The sequence below is a fragment of the Eleutherodactylus coqui genome, chromosome 6 (assembly GCF_035609145.1).
Source record: "Eleutherodactylus coqui strain aEleCoq1 chromosome 6, aEleCoq1.hap1, whole genome shotgun sequence".
Classification (NCBI taxonomy): Eukaryota; Metazoa; Chordata; class Amphibia; order Anura; family Eleutherodactylidae; genus Eleutherodactylus; species Eleutherodactylus coqui.
In genome coordinates this window covers 174,066,655-174,086,256 of record NC_089842.1, presented here as the reverse complement: position 1 = coordinate 174,086,256, position 19,602 = coordinate 174,066,655, and the positions used below count along the sequence as shown (strand labels likewise).

The 19,602-nt window shown below is 47.6% G+C and overlaps 1 protein-coding gene and 1 long non-coding RNA gene across 4 annotated transcripts in view; one reads left to right on the top strand and one right to left on the bottom strand.

Annotated features, from left to right (window-relative positions):
* Positions 1-505: 505 nt before the first annotated feature.
* On the bottom strand, positions 506-16,293 carry LOC136632941 (uncharacterized). Of its 2 annotated transcripts, XR_010793207.1 has the most exons (4): positions 16,119-16,293; positions 13,211-13,399; positions 5,731-5,937; positions 506-1,225 (listed from the first exon to the last, which is right to left on the bottom strand). It is a non-coding gene; the product is annotated as an uncharacterized lncRNA (long non-coding RNA). The 2 variants fall into 2 exon arrangements; XR_010793206.1 differs by lacking the exon at positions 13,211-13,399 and having other exon boundaries at positions 789-1,225; positions 16,119-16,284.
* Positions 16,294-16,655: 362 nt separating this feature from the next.
* ARID4A (AT-rich interaction domain 4A) overlaps positions 16,656-19,602 on the top strand; it is a 97,427-nt gene continuing 94,480 nt past the window's right edge. The window contains exons 1-2 of one of the 2 annotated variants that reach the window (XM_066608240.1): positions 16,656-16,802; positions 17,796-17,852. In XM_066608240.1, coding sequence (XP_066464337.1) covers positions 17,847-17,852 — 6 coding nt within the window. In that variant the 5' untranslated portion in view covers positions 16,656-16,802; positions 17,796-17,846. Of the gene's footprint in view, positions 16,803-16,894; positions 16,961-17,795; positions 17,853-19,602 lie in introns of those variants that run through there. The other variant, XM_066608241.1, reaches the window with a different exon arrangement.

The window sequence follows — 19,602 nt, the reverse complement described above, 5'->3', positions numbered from 1 at the left end:
ACAGATCAACGCACTTATTCTGGAAATTAGAATTGCATATCTATATATGGGTAAACTGGTGTATCTTGTCTCCACCAGCAGCTAAGGGTGGACTGGCCTTAGCTGGAGGAAACACCAGTCATGCCCCTAGCTGCTTATTGACTCCTGGTCTCTGCTGTCCCGTCCGCACTGTTACTTGCTGGCTGGTCATCCATCGTTCGGAGGGCGGCGGGGAGAAGAGTGCCAGTGGAGCCAGGAACAGAGGGGAGGCCGGCAAGGAGACTGACCACAGGGCCATGACCGGACACGCTAGGGCGCCGGGGACTGCGACAGCAGAGATGGGAGCTGCTGGTGTGCCGAGGACCGGACTGACGCCTGATACCGCCCCCCCCCCCAATAATGTAGAAGGAAATCCTGGCAGCATGTAGAGGTGCTATTTAAAATATACTCTTTATTCTCCCATCACACAGAGACAGCAACGTTTCATCCTTTCTCCAGCTTGAGAAAGGACGAAACGTTGCTGTCCCTGTGTGATGGGAGAATAAAGGGTATATTTTATATAGCACCTCTACATGCTGCCAGGATTTTCTTCTACATTACGTGGACTTCTGTGGGAGTGCGGTTTGGACTGTTATCTGGCTGCTGCATTTGGTGGCCCTACCCAGAGTGTTTTTTTCTGGTGCTGCTGACACTTCGTTATTTTGCATTTGAGCCAACCCCCCCCCCCCCCCCCCATCCCGTGTCAGCTGTAATGCGTGATGATGTCGCTAAAGGCGGCTACACTGTTACCTAGCTGGCCCCGATGTCCCCCTCCCGTCAGATCTCCCCAGCCCCCATCAGGCGCTTTCTTTACCCTCTGTCCTGCCGTTTCCTCCCCCTTCCCCCGCACTCTCTCTGCCTCAGTCCACCCCACACTGGCTGTCAGATCTCCCCCTCCCTCATGCTGTCAGACGTTTTCTTCACCCTTCGTCCAAGTAGCCAATAGTCAGCTGTGGGCATTGACTAACTCCACCCCCACAATCCCAGGTCTCCACCTGTAGTTCAGGTAGAGACAAGATACACCAGTACCAAACTGGGGATTAGGAAAATTGTAAGGAACATCTCCTCATACACAACCAACTAGGAAGACTGCAAAAACCATATTTGCGCATCCCAAGAGACTCGCGTTTTACCTGACCAACAGATTGCAGGCATCCGGACATGATGAATAGGACGGCTCCAACTCTTCATGTTCTCCAAGCTGTTCCTATAAACAGGACAAATGGACAGATTTGTATTAGGGCCGTAACAGATACAACACCTTTCTCTAGAAAGTGCCCATCTATTCATACCAACAGTGCAGCCACGTGACTTTACAGCCGTGTGATGATACAAAAGTGGCTTACATTGGTTGGTGCATTTAACAGTCATTGTTTGTATTGCCCCCAAAAGAAATTCCCCATTGACAAACGTTTACACAATGGGGCAGATTTAGTAACACTATCCGAAATTTCAAACAGCACCAAAACTATTAGGGCTCTGTCACGGGAGCTTTCTAGCAGCGCACTGCGTGCAGGAGCACACAGTGGCACACAATGCATTGCGCAACTGCTGTGTGACGACAATCTCCATACACCATCTTGGAGTACATGTGAACGTAATACGCACAGAGATACTGCATGCTGTGGTTTTTTGTGCACTGAGCGTGATGGGCACGATTGAATGCAATGTAAACAGTGGTACGGCGTAATACATTGTAGAATACGCTTGTGAGAGCCCTACTGGGGTGATAGATTTGGCACATTTTGATTGACAAGTTAAGACACTTCTCTTGCTAACAACACCTTTTCGTTGACACGAGTATATTTGAATTGTGTAATACACAATATGGTGTGCCACTCACACTTGCATAGAAGTGCATAAAAAAAATAAATAAAATTAAAAAAAACAAACACACAAAAAGCAGTATGTCCTATTTTACCGCATATTACGCGTGACAGAGCCCTATTGTCCTCTATAGAAACACACTGTGCAAACAATTACACTGCATTTATGCTTTTTTTTTTTTAACACAACGTTGCTCAAAGACAATAGAAGTAAAAAAACAACAACAACAAACAAACAAACAAAAAAAAACTAAAGCCAATGCACAAGAGTGTGTGTGAGATGAGCTGTCAGACATGATCACAAACAGTGATACACAGCTCCACACACTGGGAAAACGCTTTAAAAAGCGTTTTAAAGATGCTATGTAAGGTGTGTGAATACATTCTGGGGTTTTTTTGTTTGTTTTTTCTCCTTTTCTCTTTTTTCTTTCTCTGTTTCATGTCATGTTATTTTAAGTGTTCCGACAATAGAATATAGATAACTGGAAGCTCTAACTACTAGAATCTTACAGGTTTATGTACAAGCTCATGCCGTTTCCATATTGTAATACAATGTACTATTATTTCGATTATTCTCATTGTTATGTTATAACTAAATAGCAATAAAAAAAAGAAAAAGTCTGAGCGAGGCCTTATGCTAACTTCACAATAGCGAGGGCGATATGAGGCTGTGAATATCACCCCCATATTGCGCTCCCCACCATTTGAAAGCCCTGTGGATGTGAAAACAGCCTTGCATCACTTCGGGAAGGAAGCGATCCTCCGGCGCGGCAGTCACAGCAGAGGATTGCAGAGTTCTCCCATTGCTTTCAATGGGGCCGGCACTGCTGAAAAGTCAGTTTAAAAACCTGTGAACAAATAGTGAGCGATTTCTGTGCATTTACACTGCATGATTATCACTCCATTTTGGAGCGATAATTGTCCATTAATGCATAGATATTTTAATTTTTGGAACTGTTGATTCTTCAACTAACTGTTGAAAGTAAAGTCCCACTTAGATGGGAAGACAGTTGTCAAAACGACTGCATGAGCGCCGACGTCCCCTCATGCAGAGCTCAAGGCTGGATCGCGGGCTTCTCAGGGAAGCAGGGAGCGTTGACATGGAACGATCACTTGACTATTCTCACCATTACACCATCTTTTAGAACTAATTAGTTCTGGGGATCTATTCTAGATTTTGGTTTCCTACTCTTTCTAAGGACAATATAAAAGACATTGACCTCATTATGTCAGTACACTACACATTACTTTAGGCAATGAGATTACTGGGTGTAAATTCAGCTATGACAATTTTATCCAAAAGATTTTGTTTCAAGATATTTTTCTTTTTAACATGGACAGTTTTTATCCTGTGTTCTTTGCCATCTTTTGAGCATTTACCACTTACTGCCCCATTTACTATCTCTTTGCATTGAATTTTTATACAATTAAAGAAAATTTTCTGCACTTAATCCGGTTTTAGGCCCAATGTCCACAAGCGGATTTGATTTGCGGAATCCGCACAGAAGATCCACAATTCAAAGTGCTATATGTAAGCATTGGCATAAGCAACTGATTAAAAGCATGCGGATTTGATTTCCGGAACGTTTGGTGGGGAAAACATATCGCAGCAAGCTCCATTTCAGTGCGGATGGGCTCAACAGAGGACAATGGGTGCGGGCGATCCGCAGTGCATCCGAAAATACAATTGCGGATTTGAAGGTCAAAATCAATTAGGGAGGTGGAGAAAAGGCTGGGAGGTGCAGTTGTGGATGCTTTTCCACGCAGAAAACATTACATCCGCGATCTCCCACAAATAGTCGATCCACCAGTGGATATGAAGCCCTAATCGTATTGTTTGAGTTTAGGTTTGCTCTTCCTGTCAATGCATTGCATTCATAATATATAGTTTCACTATCTGGCAGTTTGAGGAAGAGACATCAGCCTCAAAATGTGTTACAAGCTGCTTTAAATAAAGCCTTTACTATCACTTACCATTAGAATTTTCACTTGTCTATAGATTGCCACAGAGGACTAGCCCTCCATATTCATAAGCTGCAGCTAGCCCCGTTCACCGCAGACATTGCCTATTACTGTGCATAGAGAGGCATTGGTCAGACAGCTGTCTGTGGCTTGTGGGCGGGGCTAGCTGCAGCTCAAATATGGAGGACTACTTCCTGTAGTCCTGTGTATGGCTCCTAACAATATAGTGTAAGTTTGTCCCAAACTGCTGCACATGGAGAGCAGATATAAAATCGCTGTAATCAGCGTGAGGGACACGACCTTCTGCTGCTCAGCGGACTGCAAAAACATGGCGACAGATTCTCTTTAAGGGCAGTATACTCTAGGTTTAACCCCTTAATGACATGGCCTATTTTGGGCTTAAGGACGCAACAATTTTTGGCGGATTTTCTTCTCCGTTTATCAAAAGTCATAACTTTATTTTTCCGTCGACGCGGCCATATGGGGGCTTGTTTTTTGCGTGGCGAACTGTAGTTTTTATCGGTGCCACTTTTGGGTACATTAACTATATTGTAAAACTTTTTTTTTTAATGATAGCAGGGAGAGAAAACGCATCAATTCTGCCTTGGTTTTTTTTAAATTTTTTTTTTACAGCGTTAATCATGCAGCATAAATGAGACATTCCATTTTTCTGCGGACCGGTACGGTTACAACGATACCAAAATTCTTACTTTTTTTTTAGGTTTTCCCACTTTTCTGCAATAAAAACCCTTTTTCTTGGAAATCTTTTTTTTTTCTAGATTGCTGCAAAGTCCTGTAACTTTTTTATTTTTTGATGTACAGAGCCCTATGAGGGCTTATTTTTTTGCGAGACGAGCTGTAGATTTTATTGGAACCATTTTGGGGTACATACAGCTTTTTTGATCACTTTTATTGCGCTTTTTAGTGAGGCAAAATGCTAAAAATTAGCATTTTGCCTGTTTTTTAGCGTTTTTTTCCGTGCACAGTCAAAAGCATGTGCAACTTATTGTACGCGTCGTTACGGACGCGACAATACCAAATATGTGGGATTTTATTTTTTTTATGCTAATCTGAGAAAAAGTATTAAAAAAATGGTTTTTTTACTCTTTTTAAATTCTTTTTTTAATCTTTATTTTTTTTTTTTTTACACTGTGTCCCTCTGAGGGACTTTAACCACTGCCCTGATGATCGCTGTCATAAGGCACGGCAGAGCTACTGCTCTGCCATGCCTTATCGCTTGTACAGCGATTATAGGCATAGGCAATACAGGACGCCAGTGTCTGGCGTCCTGTTGCCATGGTGACAGGCCGGGCTCTCGTGATGACATCGCGAGTTCCGGCCGGAGACACAGAGGGAGCCGCGCTCCCTCTGTGAACTCTTTCTCTGCCGCGATCTACTTAGATCGCGGCAGGGAAGGGGTTAACAGCGGGGGGGCGCATCTCCGATGCCCCCCGCTGTTGCAGCGAGACACCGGCTGTGACTGACAGCCGGCTCCCGCTGCGGGATAGCGCGGGATCACATATGATCCCGCGCTACCTCCAGGACGTAAGTTTACGTCCTGTTGCGGGAAGTACCAGGCTGCCAGGACGTAAACTTACGCCCTGCAGCGGGAAGGGGTTAAAGAAATTAGACAAAGTAATCGAACACTACTAAATGTGTTCAAGTGTCATATATACTGTATAAAAGGATATTAGTTTTATATAAAAGAAGCTTATTCAATGTATAAGTTACCCAACTCTCACCGCTTTGCTCACCATTTTCGAGCTCTTACTGTCAATGACTGGAAATTCTAATTTTTCGGATGCCATGTTACAAATTCAATGGCTTCAATTCACCGACACAACAACTTCATTTATTGAAACGAGCAGCATTGAACTGTAACCAGCAAGTACATACACTCCTCTCTGTTAAGAATCTTTCATACCCGCATGATGACGTCCAGATTTCTCCTAGTGAGGCCAGAGTACTAGCTGCCATTGTTCATCGGACTCCTCACGTTCCTCTTGTCCTTGCTGTAGTGGCAAAGCTCAGAGCTGCTCAACCTTGTCCATTATGTCAAGATTCTTCAGAAGACTCCGGGAAGATCACCCTCACCATCTTCATGTTCTGCTCCCTCTGTTGTGGAACAAATCTGAAAAATACTCAGACTTAATATAGTTTCAGACAACAAGCATGGATTTATAAATGAAACAAAGTTATGCAAGACAAGAATTTCAAGTGTGCTGAAGCTGGCAACAGACAAAACATCAGTCAGCAGGAGCCGCCAACTGGCCAAGATGTCACCAGCCAGATTTCTTCAGTCAATAAGAACTCCCAGAAACATCAAAAGAAAAGTTAAAGCTAGATTTTAGAAAGTTTCCAGGCACTGAGGGAGGATTCTACAAGCTGTACTTCTAGTTGTCAGTAGTTTTGTTTTCCCCAGAGATGCCCGTCACCGCTTACCTACCCTTATTGAAATATATACCCTCAAACCATTTACGTCACGAAGGCAGAATTGAGTGCATTTGGCCTCCAGCCGAAGTTTTCCCAAACAGAATAGCACAGCTTGCTGTGCCACTTCATTCAGGACTTTGTGGCCATCTACACCAAAGGCAGCGAACACTGACGCAAACATGAATGTAGCCTTCCATAGTATTATATGCATGGATGTAGGCAGCGCTTTAGGAGATATCTTTCCACCTACATGCCTGGAGCTGCGGTTTAGGTCTTGCCTGAAAGTCAAGAGTCAAACCTGCAGCAGCAACCTCGCTCTAGATGGAGAGAGAGCAGTTTAATATGAGACATGTACTAAACCTGCAGCAGCAAGAGCTCATCTAATCAGTCTTCCGCCCCCAATTAGGATTTTTACTACAAGAAAGTTGAACCCTCAGTTGCAGCAATAGCAGTTTTCTGTTAGTCACGCTTTCTGACAACAGAAATAAAAAAGTAGTCAGAAAGGACTGGTACTAATAAAACTAGACATCTTCCAAAAAAAGAAAAAAAAAAAAAAGCAGCCTCGTACATCTAGGTATGTAGAAAAAAAATAAAAAATAGGTCTTGGAATGTGGCATGGCAGAAGGTTGTCCTATGGTAAAAATAAGTGTTTACAAATATATCTTTTTTTTTCTTACTATATTTGTACATTGTGGTTGAGACAACCCATAAAATACACCGCACAGTGAACATTATTTCTCCGGCCATGTTCGGTCTTATGTTTTGTAGAAAGCTGTAATTTGTATTGGTACATATGGCTTTTGGATTGCTTCTTTGGTAGGCAAACAAAAGAAAAATAGAAATTCTGGTGTTCGTTTTAAAGTTATTTTACGTCATTCACAGTGAGATAAATATTTTTCATTGTCTGGATTATTATAAACACGGTAATACCCATTGTGTTGCTTTAGTTTTTTTTTTTTTATATATTTACAAGAATGTTTAAAAAGCATATATATTTTTTAAAACTCTTTAAAGTAAACCTGTAGGCCGTGTCACGCAAATGTTTGTAAAAACCCAGCGTTTTAAAACAAAGCGATTTTGTGTTTGCATGCGTTTTTACTGCATCTTTTGCACAGTAACAACGCAGGCAAAGAATGCTGATGATGTCACCCCCCCCCCCCTCTCGGTGGCATAGTAAGCAGCGTTAAAAATTGCAAAACACGGTACATAACGTTTTTTAAACATACCCCATTCACTTTAATGGGTCATGGCAGGGCATCAAAAATGTGCTATAACGCCAAAAATAGAACATACAGCGTTCACTGTATAGCGTGTTATAAATGCTGCACTCAAACGCTTGTCTGAGAAGCCCCATTGAGGTGAATGAAGGCTTAGTGCAGCATTTTTAGCAGGTGTTGAAAATGCCCACTAAGTGCAACCCCCCCCCCCCCCCCAAAAAAACCACAACACGTATAAGACGCCTTTTTGAAATTTTCATGATCCTGTCGATCGCTAGCATAAAACATTACATTAGTGTATTCGGTATTATTGTATCTTGTCACCACTGGAAGTAGGGGTGGTGACAAGATGTAGGCTGCTTGGCAGTCTGGTGACGCCCCCAGTAGCTGATTGGCTGATGCAGTTGCTAACTGTTGGAAGCTGTACCTTACTCTTGGTGTATGATTGCCCTCCTGTAAGAGTGTACTGGGAGTCCTGGGATCTCCGATGCAGTCGGCACCAGACATCCCGAGCATTGTCCCCACTGTCACAATGGACAGCAGGGACAATGCTCGCTGTGGTCATTGCCTGGGACGGAGCTCTGAGCAGCGACAGAGAGGCAACTGCCAGGACGAAGCAGCGAGGTACAAGTATCATGAGGGAGCGTACTGCACTATGGAGCTGTGAAGCGCAAGTATTTTCAGAGTCAGCGGAGGTCTGAGGGAGCGGATAGTTAGGGGAGATATAGGGATGGCCGGCCGGGACAAAGGCTCACCGGTGTCCTCCAAGGCCTGCGCCGCAACTCTCAGACTCACCATGGTGAGTTCCTGTCGTGTCAGAACGGCACTGCCAAGTCGCTTCCGTCGCTGCTGCTCCCTGCCTCGCCGCTGTCCTCCTGGCCTGTCTGAATTTAGTAACGCCCCCAGCCAATCAGTATCTCGGGGCGTTATATTGTTTGACAACTGGTACCTTGTCACCACTCCTAACTTCCGGTGATGACAAGGTACAATACTACCAGTTTATTCTACTATCCATTACAGCAGCCTAGACTCTGTGGGAGGCAGGGTCTATTAGGCAGAGTTAAATGGCAGACATGGAGGCCTTTGTCAGGCTCCCAGCTACCATAGGAACCCATTGATAACCAATGAGTACTAATGGGTGACAGAAGGAACCCCCTTCCAATATCATCTTACATACTACAGTTGCTATTGATTATGGCATGTAAAGGGTTAAACTGCAACGATCTGAGGTTTCTCCACATCTGTGGGTTAGAGCAGGAACCTGGCTATCAGTAGTCCAGTCACCACCTTAAAAACATGTTAAAAGCCCATTTGTGAGGTCAGTAAAAAGGTGTACTGACCTTCACTAATGGGATTAAATCTAAAATTAGTTGTGGTACTAAGGAGTTAATGCAGTCACTGCATAAGTACTCCCTTAAGAAAACACCATATACTAATAAAAAATATCCACATACAAACATACATAAATGTAGATCAAGAAAGAAGCAATGCATGTGTCAGCGCCACTTAATCCTTCGCCGTATTCAGCGGATGTAACTAATTACAGACCTTGGTTACTGATACAACAACCCTCATGTCCGTCCCTACGGGCCGGGAGGCTCTGCTCACACATTTCACAATATGAAGGCTGTTCAGTAATTCTTCAGGACAAAAAGGCAGTTGTTGGAAAATAGCGTGGGCAGCCCATGTCCCTACACTGCCGGACTGCAGGGCGACCGTCCAGAGAAGGACGCCCCCCATGGCTGTCACCTGATATGTGCTTACAGGACCCTATGCAGAACACATGCACTCATATGCCCCATGCGTTTCTCCCATCTGTCATTCCAGCGAACATAAGGGAACTAAAAACAGGCAAAAAGTGCTAAGCCTCCCAGAGCAAATGACATCCGGATGAATTACTCAATGATATTCGTAAGCCATTGGAAACCTGATTGAGCAGTAGATCTGAATCTGCGTTTATGATGCCTATTATTCCCCAGGTGCCCACTGTTTATGTATCCTCATTAAGGCATAAAGGTCTAGATTGACTCAAGGGCAGACCAACTGTATAAATAAGTGCGGCAGAATATTAGAATCAATGTGAACAAAGTATTGGGAAGTTTTGTGACACTAGAGTGACTGCAGAACATTGATGGGATTTCTGTTTGAGGATATTCTATTGATGTGGAATCACTATATAGCAATATTCTGCCCAATCTGGCTATCAAATATTTCCTGTGGATGAGAGGTGCTCAAGTTGGGTCCCATAATGATTCTGGGATACAGCCGCTTGTATTTATCCTCCCGACATAATACCTTATCTAGTCTCTTTACACGGGTCGAGCTGATGGGCAAATGACACATACACTCGTCTCAGTGCCGCTTGCTCCGGAGCCATTACACAGGGGTATTGCCTTCATCGCTCACAGCACTGCTGGCATGGAGGTGGAGCGGGCCAGGGAGCGTCCTCCCCTGTCAGCCTCCGAGTTGTTCACCCAGCGGCTCATCGCTCAGCTTTCTGCCTGCAGAAGCTGTGAACAATTCCCATTCAGTCACTGACCACGTTTACACGGGACGAGCATCGTTCAGAGTCCCGCAGGAGTGTGGTAATCATCCCGTGTAATAGTGGATTACTGTTTGGCGCCCACCTCTATCTTGATCTAGATTTGTGTGTCTATATGGGAGCATTTATAAATAGTACACAATAATAATCTTTATTTGTATAGCGCCAACATATTCCGCAGCGCTTACATAGACAGGGGGGATACGGAAAGACAAGAGTACAAACATGACAGAACCACGGTTACATAGTAATCAGTTGATTGAGAGTGTAGGGGTGAGGATCCTGCTCCAACGAGCTTACATACTACAAATAGTGGGGTGATACAGAAGGTAAAGGGGCTGGAGATGTGCACGGTATGGCGAGGTGGAGTGTGAGGGATGCTGTACACAAACAATGGTCAGACAGTTAGCAGTGTGATGGCAGAAACGGTATGACTGCAGGGGGTGGTTAATGGTAGCTGGCAAGGATTGCAGTCAGTAGGTCAGGGAGCATGTTATCAGGGAAAGTACAGATTCAGGATGGATTGGAGGGGGAGAGTCTGGTGCAGGGGAGGCCGATCAGCAACGAGAAAGTATGTTTTAAGGGATTACTTAGGCAGCAACTTCCTTGAATACTGCTGCATTTCTCACAGATATAACCATTTAGTGGTTATTGTACTAAGGAGTCAAAATGTATTTGAGGCAACTGACTTATGTGCCAACTACGGGAATCAATGTGTCGTATACTTGATACGAGTTAAAGAAACCCACTACATTTTCTCAGGAGGGTTTTTTGAATTTTAATGTGACTGCTAGGCGGTTAACGGACCACTGATCCAGTGGTAAAGCTGTAGCGCAAATCCTGAACTAAAGACTTTGGAGCAGGTTCAATCAATGGGCCACGTTTCCTGAAGTGGTAATAGCAATGCCCATGGTTAAAGGAGATGTCCCGCGCCGAAACGGGTTTTTTTTTTTTTAAACCCCCCCCCGTTCGGCGCGAGACAACCCCGATGCAGGGGTTAAAAAAACCACCCGCACAGCGCTTACCTGAATCCCGGCGGTCCGGTGACTTCAATACTTACCGCTGAAGATGGCCGCCGGGATCTTCTACCTTCGTGGACCGCAGCTCTTCTGTGCGGTCCACTGCCGATTCCAGCCTCCTGATTGGCTGGAATCGGCACGTGACGGGGCGGAGCTACACGGAGCCGCTCTCTGGCACGAGCGGCTCCATAGAAGAAAGCTGAAGACCCGGACTGCGCAAGCGCGGCTAATTTGGCCATCGGAGGCCAAAAATTAGTCGGCTCCATGGAGACGAGGACGCTAGCAACGGAGCAGGTAAGTATAAAACTTTTTATAACTTCTGTATGGCTCATAATTAATGCACAATGTACATTACAAAGTGCATTATTATGGCCATGCAGAAGTGTATAGACCCACTTGCTGCCTCGGGACATCTCCTTTAAAGGGGTTTTCCGACAGTCTCCCCAAATACTGTGATTTGGGCTAGAGATAGTCATGTACTTCCCTGACATCATTTTCGTGGTCCCCACAGGTCATTTACCAGACTATAGTGACGCGTCGTACTGAAACCACCACCAGGTGTCAGTGAAGAAAAGAAACGAAACACTAAAAACCAAACATCTCTGGCTTCTCGTTACATGTGAACGCTCCCCGCTTCACTTAGAAGGTTACGTGCTGAGCGAGCAGTCTTTCTGTGTAAACGCTCAGCACCAACAACCTTAGTGGTGACATCAGCGCTCGTGCTGTCGTTTCCCCGACTGTCGGCCCATGTAAAAAGGCCCTACGGTGTAATTGATACTTGCTTTGCAGCATTCTGTCATAACAGGAAGACTGTGCAGCAGCTGGGGATAGACATCTCATGATGGCCACTAACTGCACCTTGTAGACCCCAATGACTACAAACACGGCCCTCAGACCCCCGTCACACCGCCTGCAATATTGCCGGACATAGTTCTTCAGCACCATGCGTTATTTTGTGCATTATTTACACAACTGAGCGTCCGACGCAGATGAAAGAGCCTAAGGCTGCCTGTCCATGGGCGTTGAGGTGAGCCTATCTGACAGATAGGCTCACAGTAGAGAATCGCTATGATTCTCCGCTCGTGGACAGGGGGACGGCGCTTTCCATAGCAACGCTATGGATAGCTTTCACTGCGTTCCCCACGGCCGGATTATCGCCGTGGGGAACGCAATGCTAAAACACCCGTGGACAGGCAGCCTTAGGGCGCGTTCACACGAGCGTCTTGCATTTGTCGGTCCCTGAATGCGCAGATACCCGCCAGGGTATTTTTAGGCACTTTTTTTTTTAAAGAGTTAAAACATCCAATCGATGTCTTGTGTAAATGTGCAGGGTTCCTGTCTATTTACGCTAGCGCGTTGATTTCTAGGAGATATGTCGGTGTGTATTCTGCCCTAAAATAGAACATGCTGCAATATTTCCTCATGTGACCAGAAATAGTGTGAAAAATACACAGCCGAACCAACCGCAAACAATGGGTTCTATGCACTGTCACTGGCCCATGCACACCGGCGTGTGGACGCTGCGTATCCATACACAAGAGAAATAACACGCAGCATGCTCTATTTCTCTGCGTTAGCCCTATACACTCTGAACACAACAGAGGATTTAAAAAAACAAATTTAAGATGTGTGCGCGATTTGTGGGCATGCGCAGTGCCATATGCAGTCTCTGCCGGCAGAGCATATGGCTGGAAACAGTGTGAAATGCTGGGGGGAGACCTGCAGCGATTTACGCCTATGGCTGTAGACAGGACCCCTAAGAGGCGGCTTCACGCCTGCGCTGGAGATTGCGCTTTCCTTCTCCGTTTGGCGAACAGGAAAGAGGAATCTCTGCAGCCGACCGGCTCAGTCCGTGGACGGAACGGACCAGCGCCAGGCACCCTGCACGGAGTATAAGGCATCTGTGATGGAGCCTCCATCCGGACTGTCTGACATAGATGTGAAACCGGCCTAATTTCACCTTTATGTTTCATAACTGTAAGCGATACACTGAAGCCTGAGTGACAGGAAACGCTTGTGTGCGCGAGCTATGACAGAAAGGATCTGTTCAAAATACGCAAAAAAGCTTGAAGGTGTTCGTTTAAGGGCTCATTTAAGGTGGATTTCATTTGCGGAAGACCTGCAATACAAGCTGCCCGTGGGAAGCACGGATGTCAGCAGCTGAATTAAAGTTTACAGATTGGTTTTACCAACCTTTTGGTGCAGAAAAAACAAATTGCAGCATGCTCCATTCTAGTGCGGATTCCGTGCGGATGGCTTCCATTAAAGTCAAAGAAGTGCAGAAAAAAAGACGACTCGGACAGGTGCGCAGGGTCGCAGCCATGGGAGAATTCTGCTGTGGGCTCCCGCCTTCAGAATCTGACTCGCCCGTGGACAGGATGCCTAAAAGAAATAGTTTATGTTCAAGACTTGTGAGTGATGTGACGGCGCCCTCCTTACAGACGCTACTTGTGGCAATATTCCCTCAAGTCCTCCTTTACATCTGCAGTTAACCGCAGGACAATGCTTGCTTGCCCTAATGGATGATGTCATCACCAGCTTGTCCGCCCGCGTGCGGCCCGCTTAGATGGGCGCTGAGGTGCGTTAAAGTGCTACAATGCACAAAACCAGAGCAGACAGCACTTGAAAATTACGGCAAATCCCATTGAAATCAATGTGAGCGTTGTACCGCCATGTTTGAAACGCTGCAGTAATATCTGTAAGAAGCAGGCGGTGTGATGGCAGCCTCAGGCCGCCCTCATGCTGGCTGCTTTTTTCCACAATTATCGCAGCGCCCCGAGCGCCGTGCTATCCATGGAACAACCCCACCATTGATTTCAGTGGGCCTCGCAGACCCGCACTCATCAGTGGCATCTTTGTAACGCCACAGTTTGAGTGCCGTCTGCTCCATGTGTCTGTGCTTTCGTGTTTTTTATTGCGCCCCATCACAATGATAGGGCGCGTTACAAAGCGCTGCACCATGCATTCAAGAACAACGCTCAAAAAGTCGTGGATAAAAGTGCCACAGTTTTAGATGCAGCGTTCTCTGAACAGATGCGAGAGCGGCCTCAGCCGTTGGTTCACGTTTAACCCCTTAGTGACGGAGCTTTTTTCCCCCCCATTTTCGTTTTTTCCTCCTCCCTTTTAAAAAAATCATAACTCCTTTATTTATCCATTGACATCGCTGTATGAGGGCTTGTTTTTTGCGGGACGAGTTGTATTTTTCAATGGCGATATTTATTGTACCATAGAATTTTTAAAAAAGGTTTTCAGTACATTATAAGCAGAGCAATGGAAGAAAAAAAAAACACGACATTCCGCCATCTTTCGGTGCGTCCTGTTTCTACAGCGCACAAACTGCAACAACAATGACCTGATATTTCATCCTATGGGTCAGTACGATTATTACGATACCAAACTTGTATATATATTTTTTTTTTTAAGATATTGAATTTTTAAAATAATTTTCTGTGTCCATTTTTTGCGCACAATAACTTTATTTTTCTGTCGACATAGTTGTGTGGGGCTCATTTTGTGCGGTATGTCCTGTCGTTTCCGTTGGTACCATTTTCGCATACAATTGACTTTTTGATCGCTTTTTACTACATTTTTCCCGGAGACAGGGTGACCAAAAAAGTGCATTTCGGACGTTTTCCCCCCCCGGACCACGTTCATCGTGTAGGGTAAATGCTACATTACTTTGATAGATCGGACTTTTACGGACGCAGCGATACCATAAATGTATTTTTGGTTTATTATTTAGACTTTTTTATTGCAAATATGGCAAAAGGCCTTTTTTGTTTTACTTATTACTTTTTTTTGTAATAATTACTAAAACTTTATTGATCTTATTTTTACACTTTCTTTTAGTCCTCCTAGGGGACCACAACCAGCGATGCTTTGATCGCTCCTGCAGTATGACATAATGCTATAGCATTACGTCATACTGTTTTTTGACAGGCAGTCTATCAAGCCACCTCACGGGGATGGCTTGATAGGCAGTCTGCTAAGGCAGCTCTGGGTTAATAGCCGCGATCGGACGAAGAGCTGCCTGCGGGTGTCAGCTGTAATAAACAACTGAGGACCGCGCTGTATGGAGGGAGATAGCGGCGGTATCTCCCTCCATACATGTCCTGCAACAGCAGGACGTAAAAAGACTATAGGGCCGGCACTAAAGGGTTAAACTGACCAATTATGCACTGAACAATAACCATTCCGTGTAAACGCAGTTTTAGGCTCAGCCCAGCGTGCCACCTTCTATGTGACGTGGGGAGCGTTTACACGGAACGACAAGCCCGCGATCCAGCGATGGTTTTGATGTCCCCAATAACGACTTGCAAGCATTTTTTTCATTTACAAAATGATTATTGCACAAAATTTGTTAATTTGAACAAATTCTGAGTGATAGTTGCGTGTAAAGGGCCATAAGCCATCTGGGGGGGGGGGGATTTAAAAGCCTTCTGACTTTAACGGTGCACATTAAAAAATAAATAAATAAAAAAAATTAAATATTATATATAGGTTATTTGTTTTTTATGTCCTGGAAAACCCCTTTAAAATCAACATGGCGTCAGTTACTGCAGCACAGTTCGGAGTAGATCGCAGCTCTTCACACGGCCTGTGAATTCTGCATCACATTCGGTGCCAAAAAGAGCAGCAAGGGGTGATAGTAAGGAGACTGCTGCCCCTAGCGGCAGGACGGCTGCCTGCAGCGGGGGCGCCGCAGTGTGAAGTGACTGCTGCCCCTAGCGGCAGGGCGGCTCCCTGCAGGCATACAGCGGGGGCGCTGCACACAGTGTGAAGGGACTGCTGCCCCTAGCGGCAGGGCGGCTCCCTGCAGGCATACAGCGGGGGCTCCGCACACAGTGAGAGGTCACTGCCAGCTGTGACTGCTGCCCCTAGCGGCAGGGCGGCTCCCTGCAGATACAAAGCGGGACCTCACACACAGGGTGACGTGTCGCCGCCGCCGGGCCGCACAGGGTTAAGCCCCCACGGAAGCAGCTCCTCCGCTGGCAGCACTTCCTGTGACGCCGCTGATGTCACCTCAGCAAATGGATTCCTTAGCCAACAACGTCACCGCCTTCATATGACCTCTGCGCGCCGCCAGCAGCCGCTGTCTTACCGTTAGCCCCCCGTGAGGCGGCCGCTCCGCGTCCCCGTCCTGAGGGGAGAGCCACAGAACCGCAGCTGCCCACCTCCGCCCCGTCCGGCCGTCTCCCGGGCCGCAGCCTCCAACCGCGCTCGCTCCTCCTGCTCCGTCTAAGCATAAAATGGGAAACATCCCCCTTACAAAATGGCGCTGAGCCCTTTGGCAAGCGCCTGCGCAGTAAAGCGAAGCGCGCAGCAATCCCCGCCCCCTTGCGCAGCCCTTTCAGCTCCCTCTAAACTCGGCTTTAGTTCCGTTTCCAGGAAACAGAGCGACCAATTGTATGACAGGCACGGCTTCAGCCTTCAATCCCAATACCCAATCAGCGTCCTTCTAGCTTCATCCGGATCCTCGCTGTCCAATCAGTTCTAGAGAAGTGACTGCCTTCACTCTACAACATCCAATGATCAGCGAGGACCTGATGTATCCAATGAGAAGACCTAGTGACTTTACCTGTATCCTAGACTGCCAATGACGCTTTTTCCTTCGCGCAACCAATCAGCGTTTTGTCTCTTCCGACCAATCAGCTGGTGCGTTTGCTCCCCACGGCATGAGGATGAGCCAATGGTCTTCGGAGAAGGATTGGTTCTGCTCAACAGCTTGTTATTTCGTTTATTGCTTGCAGTTCCGTGCAAGTGGGGAGTTGTAGGAGCCGAGTGTGTGAGTGCAACTTTCACCCGTTTTGGGGTCACTTTCCGGTCTGGGGGTGCGCTGAGGGGGAGCGGAGGACGATGGTGGTGGGTGAAGGGGGGGCGGGATCCTGGAGCTCGGGGCATCCGGCTTGGCCGAGCGCTGACTTCTGAGGGGAGAGTTTGCAGGTATGTGACGGGGCCGGGGAGTGAATGGTGGCGCCTTGCGCTGAGGGGGCAGACGGGACGGAAGTGCGGGGAAGAGTCTGCCGGGACGGTGACGGCCGGGACACGGGGAGCAATGGCGACCTGACTGACTGAGCGGGGGAGCCGCACAAAGCCCGGCGCCCCCTCTGCTCTGCTGCCCCCGACAGGAGGAGCCCCACCGCTGCTGACAGGAGCCCAAGGGGTTAATCTGCTGCCCTCCCTGCCAGGGGGCGCCGGGTGACAGCCCTCCTCACTGGTGATGGCGGCACATCGCTCCCTGTCACACGCCAATGTGGGGTCCTTATTGCTGTTAGTCATTAAGCTGCCATTTTTTTTTTCTTGAATAGTTCCGGAAAAAGTTCTGACTGTTGCCCGGCAACGGGCGCAGGCGCTAGTCAGCGACTGGTCTCACCCCCGGGCGCAGGCGCTAGTCGGCGACTGGTCTCACCCCCGGGCGCAGGCGCTAGTCGGCGACTGGTCTCACCCCCGGGCGCAGGCGCTAGTCGGCGACTGGTCTCACCCCCGGGCGCAGGCGCTAGTCGGCGACTGGTCTCACCCCCGGGCGCAGGCGCTAGTCGGCGACTGGTCTCACCCCCGGGCGCAGGCGCTAGTCGGCGACTGGTCTCAGCCCCGGGCGCAGGCGCTAGTCGGCGACTGGTTTCACCTCTGTGGGGATCAGCATGGCAATGGGCTGTACTATGTGGGAGACACATTTTGGCCATGTGACTCGGACGCGGTGGGGGGCATCTGCAGTCGGGGGGCGACGGAGGTCTGCGGCCGCCATATGTAACGCTTGTTGTCTTCTTCTTCTTTGCAGTCGTAGTGAAGACAAATCTTCGAGCTGGAATCCCTCAAATAACCTTGGACGATGAAGGTAAGCCCCCCGCAGGAGCCGAGGAGGGTCCGCCAGTGTCGGCCGGCGTCATACCTGTCGTCGTACCTTCCTGGATTCCAGCTGTATTCTGGTGACTCGGAGCGACGGACAACAAAGTCAGCTCTGCTGCACCTGTAGAGGTTGTGCTCACGGCCGACCTGCTGGCGAGAAGGGGGCTGCATGTTGTCGGCCGTGTAGCAGGGTTTGTCAGACATGGCCGCCCGCCCGGAGGGTCCTCAGTAACATACGTTTCCTGGCTCTTGTTTCCTCCGGACGTCTTGTAGCTTACTGTCTGGCGCAAACATGAAATTGTCGCTTCTCTTCAGGATAGGGCTCCGTCACGAGGACATGGCGTATTACGCTGTGCTGGTAAGATATGGGCTCCCGTGTTGCCACTCGCACATATTGCGTGAAATCTGCGCTTAATAAAGATGGCAGCGTGTTCTCTCTCGGCGCGTATTACACATCCGTGCATGGCGATCAGCGGTACGCAGTGTCATCGCATACTTGCCGCACAGCTGTCTCATACAGGCGACACGCAGCAAATCCCGCTCTTGTGAGCAGCTGTTGAGAAGTACGAGCGGCGGTCGGTCGTCTGCTATTACGCGGAGCGGCGGTCGGTCGTCTGCTATTACGCGGAGCGGCGATTGTTCGTTAGTTGTCTGCTGACATCTCCTTCGTAAAGGGGATCTCCACGCAAATTCATTCAAGTACGAACACTGATGACTTTACACCCGGCGGCTTTTGATCAGCAATGAAAGTGTATTTTTGGTAAGCTGAAACAAAGCGACTAACGACTTACTGCTTGTCACCCCGCTGGCGGCCATGTTTACTCTGAACGACTATCCTTTGAATTCGCTCTTTTGAGCCGTTATTTGGAAGGTGGTCGCCCCGTGTAGCAGCGCCCTCACGTGGTTTTCTCTGCTGCTAACACGAGTGTATATCTAGCAGCGTACGGGCTATGAGATATATACGCATGCAGCCAGACCGCAGTGACATTGTGTACTGACTTCGTGCCGCCATGTATTTTTCTGGCGTGTATGCATGCGTAATAAACAACAAGATGGAACATGCTGCGATTTTTGTTGCATGCGTATTTTGTACAATTCGTATGAGCGGCGGTGGCATATTGGTACAGCATATTACGCGCACGTAATTCACGATGACCATATGCTTATGTGAGACAGCCCGTATACCTAAGTCACAAGCATCCTATAGGGTCTAAGTCTAAGCAAGATGACCTCTAACATTTGGGCCCCCCTTACATTGATCTCCGGGCTCTCAGCTGCACAAGTCCTAGACACAGGACCGTCTGCTCTTCTCCCATCCACGTGGTCCACCCTGCGCGAAAAGATCAGTCTGGGCTTGGCTCCTGTTTGGCTTGTTCTCACTCGTCCGCCATCGTGTTCCTGCGCTCCAGTGATTTCCCACACAACTGCTGAACTATGTGGGTGATCATGGTAACATGGTTGTACGAGGCTGCTCACATCTGCGTTGGAGGATCTGTTGCCGATCCTGTCAGAAATGCTGGGAAAAAAATCGTGCTGCGCTATTTTTCGGGGAAAATGATTGACCCATCATGGCCTCCATTGTAGTCCCTTCTGTGCATCCAGCGCTGCTGGTTCTGTTCCTGCAACTCACGAGAAGGTAAACCAGATAGCGCCTCAAGGTTGACATGCAGTGGAACTCAGCACTATTTTGATCCTCCAATACCCGGGGGAGAGCTGCAGAAATAACTGGGGTCTCTCAT